Source organism: Lagopus leucura, unplaced genomic scaffold (genome assembly GCF_019238085.1).
Source record: "Lagopus leucura isolate 7727_CA_CO unplaced genomic scaffold, USGS_WTPT01 Super-Scaffold_100030, whole genome shotgun sequence".
Lineage (NCBI taxonomy): Eukaryota > Metazoa > Chordata > Aves > Galliformes > Phasianidae > Lagopus > Lagopus leucura.
In genome coordinates this window covers 4,873,577-4,893,951 of record NW_024962281.1, presented here as the reverse complement: position 1 = coordinate 4,893,951, position 20,375 = coordinate 4,873,577, and the positions used below count along the sequence as shown (strand labels likewise).

Here is a 20,375-nt window from a genome sequence, read left to right as displayed (position 1 = left end):
CAAAATGTAAGCCGAGAAACAAAACCCAGCTTCCCAGAGCAGGATCCATTCATCTGTGCAGCAGCCCGATAAGAAACCAGGGGAACGCATGGCTTGGGCTCTGGGGAACATTGCTCGAAGAGACAAAGCGTTAATGAGTGCATTGGAGAGGAGGAGGAGGTTCTGCTCCAGCTCTGCCATTTGACAGGGCTCTTGGGCAGCGGGAGCCATGCCCATTAGTGCTTGTTAATGAGAAATGAGACTGAGCTCAGACTTGTGATTTGTCTTTAGTAGTGGAGAAGTAGGTTAAAAAGTTCCAGGGAAGAGAGGAGCACCTAGGGAAAAAGAAAGGGGTGGGCTGCTAGCACTCATGTAACAGCCAACACCTTTTGGGGTGTCCTCTGGAGGAGGGTTACTTTAAGATATGGTTCTATGGAAAGCCAATTACCCCAACACCCCACAGAGCCCGAATTCAAGAAGTGCCCATGGGATAGAAAAACAATAAAGAATAGAGCAAAATAAATGTCTCCACTGGTAATTGATGGATGCAACATGGACCACAGGTCAGTGAAACATGACCCAGTCATAAAAGCCAGCACAGCAGGCTGCACTCTGGCTTCCTAATCTGGCTGTGACAGATGCTTTGTCTCAGCAGGTTGCCTCCACGCTGTCCCAAAGTTTTGTTGGGTATGCACGTGATGTTGTAAATCTGCCCCATGGCCAGGCTGCCCCATGCTTCTCTCCTGGCTTCTCACTGATGCTGCAGCCCAGGGTTTGTCATCATCCAAAGTGGCTTCAGCAGAGGAAACTCCTTCTTCCAATTCCATCTCTTAGTAGTTATTCAGGGAAGGGAATACAAGACAGCATAAGATAATGATACAAATTGGCTAAAGAAGTGCTTTTTTAGTTGCCCTCCTTGGAATGTAAAATAATAAGGATGGTATTTTGGTAGAATCATTCTTGTCCAAACCATTCAGAAATACTTGTGAGCAGTGGAATGAGGACTGTGGTCATTTTTCAGTAGCATTCATGCTCTGTATTGAAAGCAGCAGATGCTGCTGGAAAGTTCCAGGCACTGTGGCCATTAATATCCTTCCCACACCTGAATGCACAGCTCATTGCTTTTTTAGAGAATCTGGAATAAGTATTTACCCTCGAGAATTCAAAATCTGCTTTTCTATTAGTATTTAACAGCACTTTCCAAGGAAGATCTGCCTGTCTGTACACGACTGACGGAAACATAATTATTAAGTGTACAATTACAGTGCTTTTTCCTGCAGTATCACTATTCAGCAAGCAGATATGACATGTTTCATGAGCCTCTGGGTGCTATCATTGTCTTGTTCCACAGAAGAGGAGAGTAAGGATCAGCATTTCATGATCAGCTCATATAGGATTTGATAAAGCTGGAAGAAAGAACCAGTTTGGTTGTTTTAACTTTCTGTCGGCAATATAAAGAAATACAACATGACACAGCACAAGGAAGTAGAATGTAAGAGCTTTGGAGCAAGGTAGCAATTAGAGGTCCCCTGAATGGGAGATGCCTGGGACAATGGGGGGGGTGCAGAAGGAAGCACAAGAAATAGTCCTGAGGTTGGCTCAGAGGTTGGCCCATCTACGAGGCACCCGATTCCTTGGGAAAGGCCATCTGCGGTCCCACCATTTGTGTCCCTGTGTCCTGGGGCCACGTTCGTGGTGATGCTGTGGACATCCCCAGAGCTGCAGGCATGGGGCAACCCTCCCAAGGGACAGAACTCCACAGGATGGATGCAGATTGTAGGGTAACGTTTGCCTTGTGGTTGTTTTCACCTCAGAGGTTTAGAACAGTACTGCAGAGTGCAGCTGCTTTCACTCATGTAGAAACAGCCATTGATGAGTCAGAACATGGGAACAGTTCTGCTGTCAGCCAAACAAAGACCCTGGGCTCCTGCCCTCACTGTGTTTGGAAAAGAATCGTTCCCAATTATGCATTCCAGTACACATGATTGCTCTGAGAACCAAACATATTTGCAGGACTCTTTTACTGCCTTCAATCTTTTGTTTGCCAGAACTGCTGGCTGTGGAACACAGAAAGTCCAGGGGAGAGCAGCAAGAACAAAGAGAGGTAACAGCAAACAAATGCTGTTAGGAAGAACAGAAAAAATAATTGGCTGGTTTTGTCTAGTGGGAATGAAAGAGATACATGATAATACCCTTTAAATATGTAGAGGTGTTATATTATAGAGTCTTACGTGGTGCTGTGTGGAGCCAGGAGCTGAACCCAATGATCCTTGTGCGTCCTTTCCAACTTGGGTATTCTATGATTCCATGGTCAGGAGACAAGAAGTAATAGATCTCACTGAAGGAGAGCTGTTGGTTAGACATTAGGAAGGGCTCAGAGCTCTGTGCAAGGAGTGTGTCACATCCCAGGAGCGCCAGGAGAGGTGAGGCACCCTGCGATCAAGAACAGGTTAGGCAGAGGAGTTCAGGTCCCTTTGATTTATTTCCCGTGATCTTTTCTCATACAGTATGTACCTGATTAAAATACCACAGAACGTTTCCCTGCTGCCTGGGAAATCACAAGAAGTACTTTAATAGCTGCATTTCTGAGTTCTTTCCAGCTGTTTTAGCTGCTTGGGCTGCACAGATTAGCTCATAACCTTTTAATAACATAATTGAAAAGAGCAGGACTTCCAAACAAACCACTGTGTGCACAGACCCAGCTACCACTGAGTTTGCATGAAACCAATTGGAATCACACATAGTGAAGGCCTGCAGTGCCATGCAGACTTGCTGTAGGCCAACGAGCCCCGTGCTTTAGGAAGACATCTTTGTGGGCATCTCATCTGATTGCACTCCTTCAAGCAGCAGACAGTTCCAGTCAGTTCTTGCCATGCCAGTTTTGTGACATTAGCTTTGCTAAATTGAGTCCTGCAGGGTTGTGTTGGAGAGTTGACATCTGCACTTTGAAACTGATGCAGACAGTCACGTCGAGGAGACAAGCTGAGCAGTGTGCAGACATAAGGTGCCTTTTGCTTGCAGGAGCCCCAAGAGATCCTCCCAGCTCAAAGTTCTGGGGATCTGCTGCCAGTTCTCTTCCTCCTCAGCTAAGCTGGTTGATTTCTCCGAGGTGCAGGATGTTCTCAAATTCTTCCAAAATATGTGGGAGTGACAGTTGCCGAGTAACAAGAACTCGTCACTCTTTTCCTGAAATGCTCAATCCCTCACGTTTCTGTTTTGTACAGTGGGCAGATGAGCTGTGAGTTGGGCACCAGTCTAGGACCAGGATTGCTCAGATCTCAGCCTTGCCCTTGGGTAAATCTACTGGGTCAGAGTTCAAAGAGAGGAAGGGATCTGACTACCTCTGGACTTCATGAACACCATCAGGGATGCATTTCATGATTCACTGAACTGACTCAGTGTCCAATGTAATGAGATTGTGGCAATGATGCTGTGGCCATGGAGAGGCTGCCTAGCATTTCTTCAAGAGGTGCTCTTCCCCAAGAGCTCTTCCCACATCACACACCAAGCAGAGTCATCATCTAAAGCTGATAGATCCCACCCCTTCACAGGAATTAGGAGGAAAATTCAGCCCTTTTGATATCCATGGGACTGGGCAAGAAGAGCAAATGAGATGATCAGGAATGGAGAAGCTGCCTTAGGAGGAGACATGCTGAGCTGGACAAAGAGAAGGATGATAGCACGAAGATTTACAATATGAAGAATGTAGTGGATAGGGTGAATGTTATCTGCTGGCCAGCAGGTGCTGCAGTGCCAGAATGAGAGGACATTTGCTGAAATTTGTAGGGGATTCATTCTAGCAGACAAATAAAAATGCTTCTGTACAAAGTGGGGAGTGAGCTTCTGGAACTGGCAGCCACTGGAGACTGTGGGAACAGCCAGAACGGTCAGGGATGGAGGATGGGAACTGTTGAGTCACAGCCTGAGCCACTGATTGAGCACCTGGGGAAAGGACCAGGTCAGCCCTGGGAGCACAGGTGAAAGCAATTCAGCTGTGCAATTGGAAGGGGTGGAGCCTGGCTGCACCTCTCTCAGACCTCATTTAAGGTCTGACAGCCACTGGGGAAGGATCTCCCTTGTGGAGTCTGTCCTGCAAGCCAAGATCTTCAGAGATGGGTGAGCACCTTTACTTTTCCTTTGAAATGCCATCCTATCCACGTTGGTCCCTTTGGTGTTACTCTCCTGTATTGCCCTTCCACGGTGTTAATCTTTCCAATTGTAACAGAACTCTACGATCAGTCAGTGAATGAAAAGCCTAGCGATGGATGCCCAATGGTCCAGACAAAGGATTCCCTCTAAGACCTCTGATACAACCATAGTGGTTGCTAGGAGTATGAGCCACCTTCAAATTCCATCCAGGGGCACGTCCTCTTCTTAATGTCTTGAAATCTCATTCTTTGGCCCTTTGGCCCTCTTCTTCCCACACAGCAGTAAGGAGAAGCACCTTGGACATGTCCTGGATGCAAACAGTGTCAGAGTTTGTGGCACATTGTCAAAGTGAATGACACAGCAGAATGACGTGGGAACGGCTCCATGTTCATGCACTTCAATAAGCTGGTTATAAACAAAGGGTTTCCTCCTCTAATGTTCCCGGTCTTTGCTGCCGCACTGGAGAGGACTGAACTAATGAAGATCTCCTCCTGTGAGCAACATGAGTAACTGTTCCTTTTATATTACGCTAAAAAGAACGTAAACCAGAAAAGGCGTTCTTTGCTGGCAATAGATCATGAGAGACACTAAGGTATTGCTATTAGCAGTGGAAAAATGCTTTTCTCCCACAGCCTTCTTCAGCCCCGTATTCATATAGCACTTCAGCAGAGGGTGTTGGGATGTCTGGATAGAAAATGAAACAGAAGATAAATTGGTACCTCCACTGGCACGTGAGTGACTTTGTCTTCTTTGGATTTGTCTTCTAACTTACAAAATGAGACCACAGATAACGACGACTTTACAAACCTGCCCTTCTTCCCCTCTCAGCCCCTCCTGAACAAATCCCTTGGCTGAAATGAGCTCAACATGAAGATAAATGTTCTGGCAATAGTGTGCAGTATTATTTTTGGCACTTGAAGAGTCTCAAGCTAGATAAGGGAAGACTGAAAGGAAGACAGAGCTTTTCTTGTTATGTTTGGTTTTGTTTTCCAAATGCAAAGGACCAAATTCCAATCAGACATTTGAACACGCAGTCCTTTCCTTTTCTGGATTACTGCAGTGATTTCTGATTTTTCACCACATTAGCTGATTCTGAGGCTTTATTTCAAACCCAGCACATTCGGAGCCTGGATGAAATCACACAATAACGGAGCTGAGAGACAAAAGCATGCAAAGGCAGCGCCAACTCTATGGCTCCTGCCCAAACAAAGGGCTAATTTGGCTTCAGACACAGTTTGCTGTAGAAATGATAAGATTAACACCTGATATCAGGGGAAACGGCTGAGCTGCCTGTGACCTCCTTCTGCAGAATGGCACTTCAGCCTCTCTTTTATTAGCACACGTTAGAGGAGCTGCTTCTTCACACAGATCCTGCAGAGCCTTTGTGGAAGGCTCGGAGCAATGCTTCTGCAGGTACATCTGGGGGCATGTTGAATAAAACATGTGCCATTCGACACTGGGCTGCTGTGGGTAATGGGAGAGGGCACGCGTTCCTGCATGGCAGAGAGCCGTGAGGACGGAGCTGGCCTTTACAATAGCAGGATGAAGCATGGGGACACGCAGGAGTGGCTTTGATTCCAGCAGAGCCCTGAGCAAAGAACCCCGCTCACCCTGCATTGATCTAAATGCCTGCTGCACGTATTGCCTCCAGACAAGGGAAAATAAAAGCCCCAAACCTTTGCTCTCTGTGTGAGCGTGAGCTTGTTATAGACACAGCTATCTGGGAAATCAAAGGGGAAGGAATTATCAGAGCAAACTATGTGTTGCAGAGGTGGAAATTCCAGTGCTCAGAGAGCCTCAAGCACAGCTTCTGTTCTGCTTTGTCAAGCCTGCAATTTGATGCGAGGCTCTGAGACTTCTGAGAGCTCCTCAGCAGCCTGTAAGGAGGAACAGGTGCCTGCACTGCTCTTTTAAATGAAGATGGTGCCACGTCCCAGCTCTTGTGTTCTTCTGGCACACGAGCGATCGCTGCACGGAGTGGTCAGAGGCAATTGTGACAGCCTGTGGGGTATTGATTTACTCCAAACAGGCTTTGCAAAAGAGTCTTGCTCCCTTGGCCTCTGCCTTCTGTTCTGTTTGGCAGCCGGCGCAAGGCTGCTTCCCATCACCAGGGGCACTGCAGCTTTCCGCAGGGATGCGAACACAGCTGAGAGCTATTTCCCTGCCTGGATGTGGAAGGATGTAACTTTTCCAAATAGCAGGGAAGGAACAGCAAGCTCATAGGCAGAAATCCATTAGTAAAGCTGCCTGAGTGCATTAAATAAAGCAAACGGAACTTTGCTGTTACACTCAAGTAAATAGTTTCTCCTTCTCAGTTTTCTCCCTCTGCTCTATAAATGCCATTGCCAGTATTTATTTGAGAAGAGCTGGGATCTATTTACTTATTTATCCATATTTAGTTTAAAAGCCCGGGCTCAAAATTAAACAGCCATTCATAATGTCATTATCTGCCCTGCTCTGCGGTCAGGTTCTGTATGTGGTGTCACAGGACAAAACCTTTGGCAAAGCCCTGGAGGAGCAGCTTAGCTCCTCATCCATCTCATCTGGCAGCACGATGGGCTTCCAGGCTTGTACTGCTGTGCTGCTTTATTCTGACATCTATCATGGCATGGTAAATCACTTTCTGAAGTGTTTATTGGTAATAGTTGAATTCTTTCCACCCATTTAAGCTGCTTTTGAAAAATAAACATTTCCTTGTGCCTTGGAGTTTGATGGAAACACAGGGAGAGTTCCTTGGGTTGGAGAAACGACCGGTTCACGAGGTAGGGGTGGAATTTACCAGTGCTGTGGAGGAGAATATCCTCCTCTTCCTGCCAGGATGGCGTCTCCCTGGAAGGAAGCAGAGGTTGCTTTCTTGTACCTATTTAGGAAAGCGGAGGAGGAGGTCAGAGGGCAGAAATAGCAGAGAGATTAAATTCATCAGCATAACAGCCAGGAGCCAATGCGGAGAGCAAGAGCTGGGGGCAGGTCAGCCTGGGGGTAGGCAGAGCAGGAGTTTGCATGCAAATCCACTGGGGGTTACCTCTCGAGGACTCCAGTGTGACAGCCCCACAGCTGACCCGGGCTGTTGCTCTCAGTGCTCTCACTACTGATCCTTGCTCCTCTAAAGGCCTAAAATCAAAGTTTTTCTTTTCTTTTCGTCTGTAATGAGGAAGTCTGTTGAGTCCCTCTCCTGCATCTGGGAGTTACTTTCCAATCTGATGCACGCTGACTTTGGAGACGGCACCAATGACAAGCTGCTGAGATCACAGCAGCAATCAAGCTTCCTTTGATGGTGGTGCTAAAAATATGTTACCAGCTGACAGAGCCTCGGGGGAGAGAACATAAAGTTTGGTTTGAAAGAATACTTCTTCCTTTGTGTCCATGCACAGAGGACATCCCCTGTGTAACAAGCATGCAAGTGGGTCACTTCCGAACGGAAGCACCCGTGTGCAGACCTGTACTACCTCCAACCCCACTATGAGGACGGCTTTAAAACCCTCTGAGCACTTTTGGAGGATGGTGTCACTGACAGTTTTACCTCTCTGGTCAATCCAGCACTAATCGATATTGCACGGCAGGAGCTACATCTCAGGGGCTGGAGAAAAGTGCCTGGCCAGTAGCCCAGCTCAGTTTCACTTTGCTAAATCCAAAGCGTTGGCTTGCAAGCTCCTTGGCTGATGAAAGGTAGCTTGTGTGTCACGAATTGTCACACCAGAGGTGTCCCTGAAGCCCTGCTTCAGTATCTGTAAAAGAAGCTGTGATGAGCAGTGTCATCTGCTGGGCCTTCTGGGGACAAGAGCTCCTCCTCTGAGCTGTGAATGCTCAGATTCGTGCCAGCACTGTGCGAGAATAACAGAGTGAGTGGCTTCAACAGACCTGCTCCTCTGCCACGGCCCGTGGAGCAATAGAATGACCAGCCATGCTCCTAAGTCTCCTTCCCCTTGCATGCATTAGCTAAAGGTAGGTCCATCGTGCTTTTGGTAGGGGCAGTACGAACAAGCACACACAGTATTGGTTCTCTGTTGATGCGTTGTGTGTTGGGAGGTAAAAGATTGAACAATCCAATTTGGCACATGGAAAAGCCTGAGAGGGCATGTTTAGCTGGCTAAGTGGAAGCCCCTTCCATGATTTTTGATGATTCGTGGAGAAAGGAAAAATTCACTTGTGTGGTCAGAGAGAAATACACCAGATTTATTGTACTGAGAGATACAAAAGGTATTTCTATGCGGCTGCAGTAGCTACATAATGTTTCCCAAAAAAGGCATTCACCAAGAATGTCTGCGCTCAGTCAGCCTCAGTTCTGGAGGTGGACACCCCATCCCTAAACCTCTGTGGGTCCATTGCCAGCAGCATGCCTGATGCTCCCATTTAGGGTGCTGGCCCTGAAGATGTACGACCTCCCTCTCACTGAGCCTTCGGTGTGGATGCTTTCTGGCTTGTTCTGGCAGCGGAAGAACATGAGGAAGCCATTGCGATAGTTCTTGTTCATCCATCCGTAGAGCAGGGGGTTGACAAACGTAGAGCACATGGCTCCCACGTGGAAGACAGTGTACAGCAGTTTGTATTCATGGAAGATAAGAACCAGATCAAGATCAATGGCAAGCTGGAATATGTGGAAGGGTAGCCAACAGACTGCAAAGACCACAACTACCATCACCAGCATTTTGGTGGTCTTCCTCCTCCTGCACTGGTTTTCATTCCGAGATGTGGGACTGACATGGTTTTTCAGCTTGAACCAGATCCTGGTATAAGCATAACAAATAACTGCAAGAGGAAAAACGTACTGCAGGAGGAGCATGGACAGGCTGTAGATAGTGGCATCTCTGTTATTACCAGAAGGCCATTTTTCGGAGCAGACAGCCATTTTGAGGTTGATAGATGGGATTTCCTCGTAGCGGAACTCTCTGAAGATGGCCAGAGGACCTGCTAGGATGGCTGCAGCCAGCCACATGATGGCTATGATGGTGAAGCTGAGCCTCCTGGAGATCCTGCTGTCCAGGTGGAACACAATACATCTGTACCTATCCAGGGCAATCACAGTCAGGGTGAGAGTGGACACGTGAACGCTCAGAGCTTGAGCATAAGGGACCAGATGGCAAAGAACAGCTCCGAACTTCCACTCATCCAGCAGCGTGTACACTAGGGTGAAAGGCAGACAGAGGGTGTCCACCATCAGATCTGCCAGGGCCAGGTTAGCTATGAAGAGGTTGGTCACAGTCCTCATGGTTTTGTACTTCACTATGATGTAGATGACCAAAGAGTTGCCAATGAACCCCAGGAGGATGATGAGGGAGTAGGCAGCAATCAGAACTACCTGGACCCCTGGGATCTTGGTGCTGTCCATCATGACACTGCGGGACCCAGAAAGATCCAGGCTGGGAGTGACGAAGTCCTTAGTGTGCCAGCCCTGTGGCAGCTTCTCATCTACTGCTAGCTTCTCCATGATGAGGGTGCTGTTGGCTCCCTGCAGCAGTCCCATGCCTGGCTTGGCACCCTTGGATGGGAGAAGGAGGTCTGGAACACAGACACAGCAGAAGTGAGAGCAAGGGAGACAACAGAGCATCTGCAAGAGTGAGACTTAATGAATGTGTCCTACACAGCGTTCCGGGCGGTGACACCCTCGTGCCTTCCCACTTACCCCATTAGTTAGATGAATGCCAGTTCCCCAAGGAAATCAGGGCTCATGCTGCTTTCCATGAGTTTCTGGGATTCTGTTTTTTAGTTGTACAAGGCATAAAGTCAACCAGGATGAGACTGTAGGTCCTGAGAAGACCTGCTCATAAAGCCTTTCTGCAAGCTGCCTCACTGCTCCTTCAGGCTGGGCTTTGCAAAACTGGGAGCTGATATAAACAAAGCAAAAACGTGGGACCTCTTGGTCATCTTCAGATGGCAATATCTGTTCTCCTCTGATCTCAGGAGCATCCCATGCTGCTCCCACTACAGGTGCCATCACCTGAGCATCCCCAGGCAGTGGCTGGCATTGCAGAGCTCCTGCTGGGAAGCGCACGTGCCGCAGAGCCGCGCACAGGCAAACAGCCGGAGCTGTGAACAAGCATCCAGCAGAGCTGCTGCTGAGAGCCAAAGCCCCGGCGTCAGCGAGCCTCTCCCCATGCCATGCACAAATGTCTGTGAGACTCTGGCTCTAGGAGTGAGGGCCTTGGCCAGTGAGCCAGAAGTGACTCAGCCAGGAACCTGCGGTTGGTGTTTGGTGCCATCGGAACGGCCGAGTGTTGGCACAGAGGGGCTTTTGTGTGGTCCAAATGCAGCAGGAGGAAAGCCAGCTCTGTCATTAGCTCCTTCCCAGCCCCTGTGTCTCTGAAGTGCAGCTGGCATGTGAGGGAAGGGGTGTCATGGTTCCCAACACCCCTACCTTCCCTTATTTCCACCAAGGGAGCAAAAATCATTGCCTTGCCCAAACTGGGCTGTTTGCAGAGCACTGTGGTGTCTGTGACCTGGCGACGGAAGAGGACAATGCTCTGCCATGGAGGAAGGGTGACATGAGGTTTAAATGAAGGTGGGAATTGGGGCAGCCCCCTGCTCACCTCAACCCCCTGAGGAATGAGCTGCCCCTGTGTGATGGGAACACTACCAGCCAGGTGCTGGAAGGCTGCTCCTGGAAGCTGCCCTGCCTGCACACCAGCTTTCTTCTGCCCTCTCCACACCCTTTGGCTTGCCTATCGAACTCCACAGCTGGCTGCTTTATGCCAACCATTCCTCCAAATGAATCTGCTGGCTCAGCTGCCGCGGTAATGGAGAACAAAAAGCTGCCGCCCAGTGGGCAGGAGTGCAGTGAGGGGCCACAGGGCCGGCGGGGGAACAGCAGTGCTGGACACGTTGCTGGGGGCTGCACTTTCCCTGTTAGGTTTGTACACTTCCCAGGCTGTCTAGCTTTGCTTTATCACTGCCACTTGTTACCTCTTTTTTTTTGCCTGTCCCATTTACCTGTAGTGCCCACATCCTGGCATGACACCAGCACACGCTCCCTTCCCTCCTTCCCATCTCACCACCAGCACACTGCTGCATTCCATTACCACATCTGGGGCTGTTTCCTTTTGCTGCAGCCTGGCAGCCACCTCCCATCAGCAAGGAGCCAGGAATATCAGGGTTATTGGAGCTGTTTCGGTTCCTAACAAAACAGCCTTAATGGAGCTATTATTTGATTTGCTTTGCTTTGTGTTTTTTGATATTTTTTTTTTTTTCCTGAAGGGGAGCTATTAAAAATCAATTAAGGCATTTTAATTAAGAGGCAAAATGGTAATAATAAGTGTTCCTCCTCCAGGGGCAGCCTGGAGGTTGCAGGGATGCTGCTGGAATGGACCATGGTCTGTTCTAGTGAGTAATGGAAGTGCTGGCATATGTGTATGCTGTTGCCCGTGCCCAGCAGGCCTGCCAGGCAAGATGGAAAAATCCTTGGAGCTGAGAGCCAACTATTTTTGGGAGAGAAAAGCAGCAAAGCAAGGCCAGAAGGAGGCAGAAATACCAACGAAGCCAGAGCTGGATGATGGAAATCTCTTTTTCTCTCCCCAGCAGCAAGACTGGGTCACAAGCAGGCATGCTGCGTGGGAATAAAGGGCACAGAGAAGAGGGAGGCAGGGACAAAAATGGCTCAGAGCATGGCCAGGAATCATGATCCTGTCATGGCTGTCCTTGACTGGAAAGGGGGGAGTGGAGGCACTCAGGCATCCCCTGCTTTCTGCTCCCAACCTGGCTGATGACAGCCACGAATCTCTTTCTATGGCAGCACTGGAGCATGAGGGCTGAGGCTGATGGATGTTTTATGGCTTGGCACACGGGTTTGTTCCATGCTGTGTCCTTTCTCCAAAGCAGCTCAGCTCCATCAAACCCCCTCATCTCTAACAGCCTGCTTTGGAGCATTCATCTCATCCCCATCTTAGCAGCTGGTGAAGCCCCCTTCTGCCCGTGCTTCAGCACAGCATATAAGGGAAGAAAACACAATAAAATGGGATGGTTAGCAGAAGTTAACCAGCCTGCCTGAGGCCACACAGAGAGTCAACGTCAGGCTGGGAATGTAGCTCAGGTTCCCTCCAGTCTCCTGTACTCACCACCAGGGAGGAGGCAGCATCTCTTGGGATAACTAGAGTGGCCAAAAAGAGATGAGAAGAGTTGCACGAAAATACAATGTGCGAGTGATGGAGGGGAGGGGGCTTCACCCTCTGTGTGTGATGTGCTGGTTTGAGGGCAAGAAGCAGCTCCGGAATTATATCTTGAAGCTGAAGTGCAGGTAGAAATTATCCTGGGCCCCTCCATCTCCAGTGAAGGGGTAATTGCCCTACTACAACATTATGGCAGAAGGGGACACAGTGCTACAGGACATGCTGTGGGAACAGGGCAATGCTGTCCTGAGATAGCACAGCGTGACAACACGATGGGGCTGTGCACCTCATGAAGGCTACAGAGGAAAGAGAAAGGCCTGCAGAACGAACCCGGCTGCCCTGGGGGGTCTGCTGCCTTCAGGAAAGTTTGGGAGTCTGGGACAGATGAGACAAGGGGAGGAGAGGGAGACAGCAATCCCACTAACAGAACAGCCAGGGAGCAAATCCGCTGTCCTGCTTTGGGACGGACCAGAAACTCAGTTTTCTGGTGAAACACGTACTACAAGAGGACCAGGAGAAACTCTATTCCACAACCAACATGTGAGCGGAGCATCAAGCAAGCAAGCGCCAACTTCTTTCCTGCAGCCCTCTGTCTCCCTGTGCCTCTCTGTCCCTGAGGGCAGTGCTGAGCACCAGCAGCATGTGCAGCACCAGTAGCAGCTGGGAAGCTGGCAGAGCTTTGCAGAAAGCCACGAGGAGCTGAGTGCAGGAAAGGGGGGGGTTTCTCAGCATCTCAGCAGCACTGGGTAGCTGTACCTGCCTGGTTTCTGCAGCCCACTGCTCCGCTCTCACTCAGCATCCCACTTCCCAGGCTTCCTGCTTCTGCTTGGGAACTGTTCAAAACTCGCCTGGCAGTATTTCTGATTCACTTTCTCTCTCTTTCAGCTCTCACGATCCCTGGATTGCTGGGATGCTTGAACCACGCAGCACGGCTGAGACCCGGCCCCAACTCACCCCTCCCCGACCCACCTGTGTCCTTCTGGTTCGGAACAGCTCTCCTCGCACTACGACCTCATCGCGGGCTGGGACCCGTCCCGTCTTCTCTCCTGGAGTCAACCTGTGGCCAGAAGGTGGAAAACACTTTTCTGCAACTGGCTTCAGAACGGCGAGGAAGTCAGGCAAGGATCGGGGCTGCTGCGGGGTGCTCCATCACCCGGGGAAGCCTCGGTGCCCCGCTGCCTCAGAGGGATGACTGACAGCCCCCCGTCTCACGAAGCTGGATGCCGTGTTAGCTCCTGAATGAGAGAAAGGCAGGGAGCGTGTGTTTAACAAACAGAAATGGAAAGGGGGAGGGAGCCTGCTGCTGCTGTTTATACAGTGCTCAGCCACTGAGGGGCTTCTTGCATCGAGGAGACAGGAGCTTTTCCTCCACATCCAGCTCCCTCTCCAGGGACAGCTTTGGGATCGGGCTGTGCCACCAGCTGGGTGAGCATCCATCAACCCCACCACACAGCTCCCCAGTGGCAGGGCTGGGAGCGGGATCGGGGCTGGGGTCACAGCCCAAGGTGGGCAAGCAGAGGGTCTGCAGGTCCCACAGCCCAGGGGAGCCTTCGCCATCCACCCCACAGCCACCTCTGCTCTGTGCTCACATAGCACCTACAGGAGCATTACGAGCAAACCCTTCTGTACTTTGTGATACCAGTAAAGGTGATGATGAGATGTTTTAGCCCCTTGGCAACGTCTGTTTCTGTTCCAGAGCCAGATTCTGTGTGGAGCTAGGCACCAGAGTGAGCTTTCGTTTTAGGGTGCTCAGCGCTGCCCCAAAGTAGCAGCATGTCCAAATCTCCAGAATCCAAGCTTGCAGGAACCCAGGAAAGCACCCTGCAGCCAGCACAGGGGAGCAGAAGAAACAAGGCTCCCTAACTTGCCACCTTGCTTTTCCGAAGAGAAGTCAGGTTTGTTTCCAGTGCAGGATTTCCAACTTGGACAATGTGTTTGAGTCACTTCACCTGGGCAAGGAGATGTTCCCAGAGCATGGGGGGGAGAACAGCCCCCTCATCTCCCAGTAACAACACAAGGACATTGGGGGAGTTTTGCTTCTTATGCACATATCGGGATTTGTTCTCCTTTTCTTTATGAGAACACAAACAAGGAGGGATTTCCACTGCCTTCTCATGCCACAAAAGTTGTGATATGGTAGGAAAAAGCTCCAGTGGCTCAGCAGAAAAAGGAGGCTGAAAGCAGTCCTACAGTAAGTCCCTCTGCAGGAGGCTCTTCAACCCGAGACTCAGGCAAAGGTCCCTGCAATTTCCCTTCTTCCTCTTTCTCACCCATCTTCCCCAGGCAAACACAGCTGTGCCCTAAGCAGTCCTTGCCTGGGAGTACTGTGTCTTCTCCCCCAAGGAGTTTTTGCTGAGCTGCTCTGGAAGGCAGAGAGGACCCTGTGTTCCTGCTGGACGGATTCTCCTCATCCCCGGGGCTCACAGCAGCATGAGGCTGATTTCTGCATGAGTGAGAGACTGTCTTCTCCCTCCTCTTGTAGCGAAAGATTTCTCTGGTCTGTTCCCCAGAGTCCTTTGCTACAGCTCCCTGCTCTTCCCTTCCCTGGGATGCAGCAAAGTGAGAAGCACTGATGGACAGCAGAGAAACTGCTCAGCCTGGAGCTGGGAGCCCTCATCAGGACCATGGGGTGCATTCCAGTCATTTTTGGCACGTGGCAGTTTCTGGATGTCAGCAAAGGCAAGCTCTTAAACCATGGATTAGTGTAAGTCCCCAGCCTTGTCCTCTCCCACGGTCTCAGCAGAGGGGTTAACACCAAAACCCACCATGCAGCCAAGCATCACCTCTCCAACCATGCAGACAGCTTTGTCAGCAGTAGTGCTTGGTGGGCCAGAGCGTGGGCAAGGAGAGCTGTTGGTGGCCCATGGAGGATGCTCCCCTATGTGACCCTGAGGCTCCATCACCCCAAGGAGAGGTGCTGGGACTGCTGCCTGCATTCCTCCAGCCTCGTACCCCGGGGTTTGTACATATGGGTGTCCCAGGAGCCTTATGTCCTTTTAAGCACAGCGACATTGCTCAAACCATTGCTGCAGCCCCAAAGCCTTTCCCAGCAGCTACAGGATTTGATTAGGCAAAGGCAGGTCCGCTCACATGGTCATTTGAGAATTCAACAATGAACATTGTGCTCCGGAGAGTGAAAATGATGTCAAAAAGCCGAGAAATAGGAGAGCAGAGGGATGCTTTTCATCGGCCCACGATGCGTCGTGTCTCTGTGAGCAGGCAGGTCCTCACTCTGCACACCTTGCAGCCAGCTGCACTCTGTAGCTCTGCTGCTGTCATGAAAGGCACATTATCTGATCGCTCCTGGGGAGAAATTGCTGAGAAATCTGTTACCAAGGCTTCCAGATGCTCCAGTTCAACCCGCTTCATCTGGAGCTGCAACACTGACATACTTAAAAAGCAGCCTTTCATTTTTCAAGCATCTGTTTAATCCCACCTGCACGTAACCAAAATATTTCCACTGCTCCTTCCTGTGGTGTCAAGCCTGTGTTTGCCGAACAGCCTCAGAAGCAGCAGCATGTTGTGGTTACACAAAATCCACTTTTCCATTTGAGCCCTTGAGTTCACGGATGCAGTGGATTTGGGAATCTGCAATGCATTTGGGAACAAAATTAGCCACAAAGCTGCTCAGAGGTGGGAGGGAGGATAGAAAGCTGTCTGCACTCTCTCTGAATTTAAAAGCAGGTTCTCATTTTGTAACTGCTTTTTGTCCCCCTCTGAACATCTCTGGAATTAGTGGAGGAGCAGCAGTGGGGATAAGGTTTTGCTGAAATACCAGAGCAACCTGCAGCATGGGATGCAACCACTCTGCCCTGCTCTGGGACAGGAAGGGACGGGGACAGGATGAGGGTCAGGGAACCAGGGAAGAGGAGAACACATAGAAAGTAATTGGTGGGGTTTGTGCCCTAAGGAAGAAACCGTGCTTCAGCTCCTGGGAGCAGACAGAGAGGGCTCATGGGGCTGACACCGAGGAGGGTCTGCACAGCCACCCCTTCCCAGCCTATGTGCAGGCAGAAAAGCATGGTACTGAGCAGCCCTGCTGTGCCTTCAGCTGCTGTTTCTGCAAGTCACTGCGCTTAGAGCTCGCCTCATTTATTAGAGGGATGTTGCTTGTTGTTTGTGTACCGAGCCAGCTAGAAAACAGCTTCTGCAGAAGAGGATAATTGCAGTCAGATAAGCTCTTCAGAGCCGGGATTGCAAAAATATGATACATTGTACACAAGCCGTCGTCCAGATAAATCAGAAATCTGGCTGAGTTCTGGGGTGGGAGCGTGATTCTGGGTCTGCAGCGGACTCCTAGCTGACTTTGGGCAATCATTGCCTGACTCTCAGCTCCCTGCTGAGACCAGAGGTGACAGCAGTGGTGACATGCACCACACCAGGGTGTGCAGGGAGGAGCAGCAGGGGCAGCCCTGCCAGGACAGCCCTGAAGTGCTCCTTCTGTCTGTGGGATTTCTTTCCTAGCGGTCCATGTCACTCCATGTCACATGTGCTACTGCCAGGGGCTTGCCCTCCCAGGCTGGGTGCTGCTCCTTCTGTGGGACCACAATGAAGTGACAGATTTGCAGCCAGCCTGTCACTCCCAAATGCCAAGTGTGCTGAATGGGCTGGTGGCAAGTCTGAAAGCCTTTGGACCTTGTGTGCATCTCTCCTTCTCCTCTGGGGACCCCAGTGCGGTGAGAATGGGACCCTGGCATGCAGGACAGATCCAGCCCCGGCGTTTGGCCAAGACTCATCTTGGCTCCGTGTCCCCCAGAAACGTGACTCACAAGTCTGGTTCCTCAGGATGGGGCTGGCACTGAGCCCCCCCGGGAGACATCGGTGTCCCCAGGGCACGAACGGAGCATGCACAGGCTGTGCTAGTGTGCACGAAGCCATATAAAGGCAGAGCTTTCCGTTTGTCCTCCTTTCAGCTCTTCCAGGCGATGAAAAGGACAGCTCACAGCCCTAATTAGCTGGGACACGCTAATACCGCTGAGCTTCCCTGGCCAGCACACTTGGCACGAGCAGCGTGGGACACTTTCCAAACAGCCGCTCAGGGGAGCGCGTGCCTGCAATTCATTATGCACTGAGCAGCTTTTCCTCTGCCTCCACCGAGGAGTTCGGAGCAGACACGAGAGGTCTGGAGCTTGCAAATCTGTTTGGAAATCCTTCTGGGGGTGGGGAGAGAGGAGGTGTATTTCTCCCTAGGCTTTAGAAGTACTTCAGGTGCATGGGGACATCGGGCTTTGCACTTCCAATTGCTGCAGCCTGTGGCACTCAGCTTCCCGTGGGGAAAACATTGCTCTTTCAGGGTGACATTTGCTCTGGCGAGAGGCATACAGCCTCCTGGGACGCATGGGGTGACATCATTTGTGACACCATTTGCAGGGCCAGCCCTGGTGGTGGGAGAGAAGGGAGGGCTTTGCAGGGCACGCAAGGCGGAGCGCTGGCTTATTCCCCTGGAAGATGAACCTGCACTGCTCCCGCTGTGTACACATCAGCTGGTGAACTTTGAGTGGGCAGCAAAGGGCTCTGAAATAGATCAATTCCTCCCCGTGGTAAGATCGTGATGGGAACACCCCAAAGGTGAAAACCTGATCTGGGCTTGGCTTCAGCCAGGCTGCCTCTGGCACCTGCATCCTTCTGGGATAGCAAAGCCAAGGGAAACGCTCGTGTCCAATCACTCATGCCTTGCATGCAATGCTGCACTGAGAGGTCTTCTACTGAAAAACTCCTTGGGATAAGAGGATTGCATGACAGTAAATGAGTTCCCTCCATCTCCACTGAATGATCTGAAGATTTTCATGTGTAACATCTGGGGATGCTGTGCAGACTTGGGCTCTGTGGTCCTCTTTAATGCAAGCAATGACGGAGCAAACAGCCTGGAACCAGCCAGGGAAAGGCCATGTGGGGCTGTGCTGCGACTGCAAGGCTGATCTCACAGCTGCTGTGTGCTGGCCATGGAATATGGGTGATAACTCACAAAGCACTCGAGCACCTTGAGCAGCCAAGCCTGTCCGGCCAATTTTGCAAGGTGAGCTCAGGATGACCTTCCTCTCATCTGTGAGATCAGAAACACCAAAAACAGCAGGGGAGCATTGAAGAGCATCACCTGAGGGCCAGGCATGGGGTTGGCTGAAGGGCTCAGGCACAACTCATGGCAGGGAGGGAAAGCTGCTTTGTGCTGTGTGTGGAACATCAGAGGGCTTTCATGCACAGCTCAGAATAAACAGGCAAACAAGCGGCAGCCAGAAATGTTAATATTTGTAGAAATCTCCTGGTGGATGGCGCCGAGGTGTGGGGAGCTGCAGGGCGGCGGTGGAATGCAGGCATGGGGAATGTCACATTGTGGTGTGGCAGTGCTCCTGGCAGCCCTGCAGGATGGTTTACACAAGGCTGGGCTGCAGAGTTCAGCAGCCATGTGGATCTGCCCCTAGAATTGGGTTCTTTGAGCATTCCTGGGGAAAACACCATGAGGCAGCATCATCCGCCTGTGCCTGCTGCAGGACCTGCTTCCCACGTGCCATCACCAGTGGGCTGTGTGCTCGGCTCTCCCTGAGCCCAGCAGCTCAGAGGAACCCCAGTTCCACAGTGCAGAGTGTGTAGCATGAGATAGATTGGTCCGTGCTGACCCCAGGCCTTCTCCATAAGATCCTGGACACAGGCAGGACAGAATGGCGCTGACATTTCTTCCATGCCATGATTGGTATTTGAGCCTATGATTTGAGTCGTGATTTGAGCCTATTCAGTGCCTCTCAGCACCTCCACGTGGTGCTCACCAGGACCATGGTGTGGGTTCACCCACTGCTTGGGGCCAGTGGGACACCTGCACTGCACGCAGCTCCACTCTTGGCATCATTTGGGTGGTGAGGTGATGGACAGTCATGTGGTGGTGGATGCCCCATCCCTGAGAGACATTCAGGCTGGACCTCTGAGCACCCAATGGAGCTGTGGGTGACTCCATCCATTGCAGGTGAGTTGGATGGACAGCCTTTAAAGGTCCCTTCCAACTCAACAATTCTGTGATTTGGGTCCAGGAAGAAAAAATATTGGCAAATAACGGCCCACCCCTTGGGCACCCTTCTCCTCCAGCTATTTATCCAAAGATATCTTATCTCTGAGCATTGCTTCATTTCCTGCTTGCTTTTCCAACCAAGCCCTTTAAATCATGTTCCCGCGGCTGAGGTCACAGAGGGATGCATCGTGTTCGTTATGGGGATGTGGCTGTTACCTCACTTCACCTCCTCTCTCCTCCTTTCTCTTTTTCCTTCCTGCTGGCTGCTCTCTTCTCTGTATCTTTTCCCATGGGCTGGGGGTCAACCCAACCTCTTAGGGCCTCCCCACAGCCACCATCTACACCAAAACGAAGCCAAATGGGGAAATGCAAACACTGGAAACCTCAGCCCTTCCTCTCCCTCCATCCGTTGGACCCCGTGCCTAGTGGTGCTGCTGACACCAGTCCCTGCAGGGCTGAGCTCCAATAAAAAATGCACTCCACCAAGGCTCTGTGGCCCAACCTGGGGCATTTGGGCCGGGCTGCTCAGAGGTGCCAGCTGGGGGAAGCGCTGACAGAAGGGAGATGCCAGGAGTGCTGGAACAAGAACTGGAGATCAGGGACACTTGGCAGCATGTTTTCAACTGGCAGATGGGAGCCATGAGCTGGTAGGTTGTGTCCAAAAGGTTACAGTAAGTGAGGTTCCATCAGGCTGGCAGCCAGTCACTTGTGGGGTCCCAGTTGCCCTCTGTCAGCACTGGGACCAGGGGAGCTGGGCCAGCTCTGAAAGCTGCAAACCTGGGCCAAAAGAAACCAGGGAAAGGGAAGCACGCTGAGCAAAAGGGATGGATTCCCCCAGTGCTCGTTCCACATTCTCACTGCTCAGGGCAGTGCAATGCAAGGCAATGCCAGGCAGAATGTGACAGTGCAATGCAATGCCATGCAGCATGTGACAGTGCAATGCAGTGCCCTGCAGCGCTGTGACAGTGCAATGCAATGCCATGCAGCATGTGACAGTGCAAGGCAATGCCCCGCAGCACTGTGACAGTGCAAGGCAATGCCCCGCAGCACGCTCACACCGCAGCTCCCCTGCACCCCACGAGGCCCGACCCGCTCACACGTGACCACGTCACGTGCAGAAGCCCAACCCCATTCCCGGGCTCAGCTCCCGACCA

The 20,375-nt window shown here is 51.1% G+C and overlaps 1 protein-coding gene across 1 annotated transcript; it reads right to left on the bottom strand.

The window, feature by feature from the left end:
- Positions 1–8,143: 8,143 nt before the first annotated feature.
- Positions 8,144–9,589, bottom strand: LOC122185629 (neuropeptide Y receptor type 2-like). Its single transcript, XM_042881600.1, has one exon. It carries the CDS (start codon positions 9,587–9,589, stop codon positions 8,432–8,434), a length of 1,158 nt encoding a protein of 385 aa, XP_042737534.1. The 3' UTR covers positions 8,144–8,431.
- Positions 9,590–20,375: the final 10,786 nt, after the last annotated feature.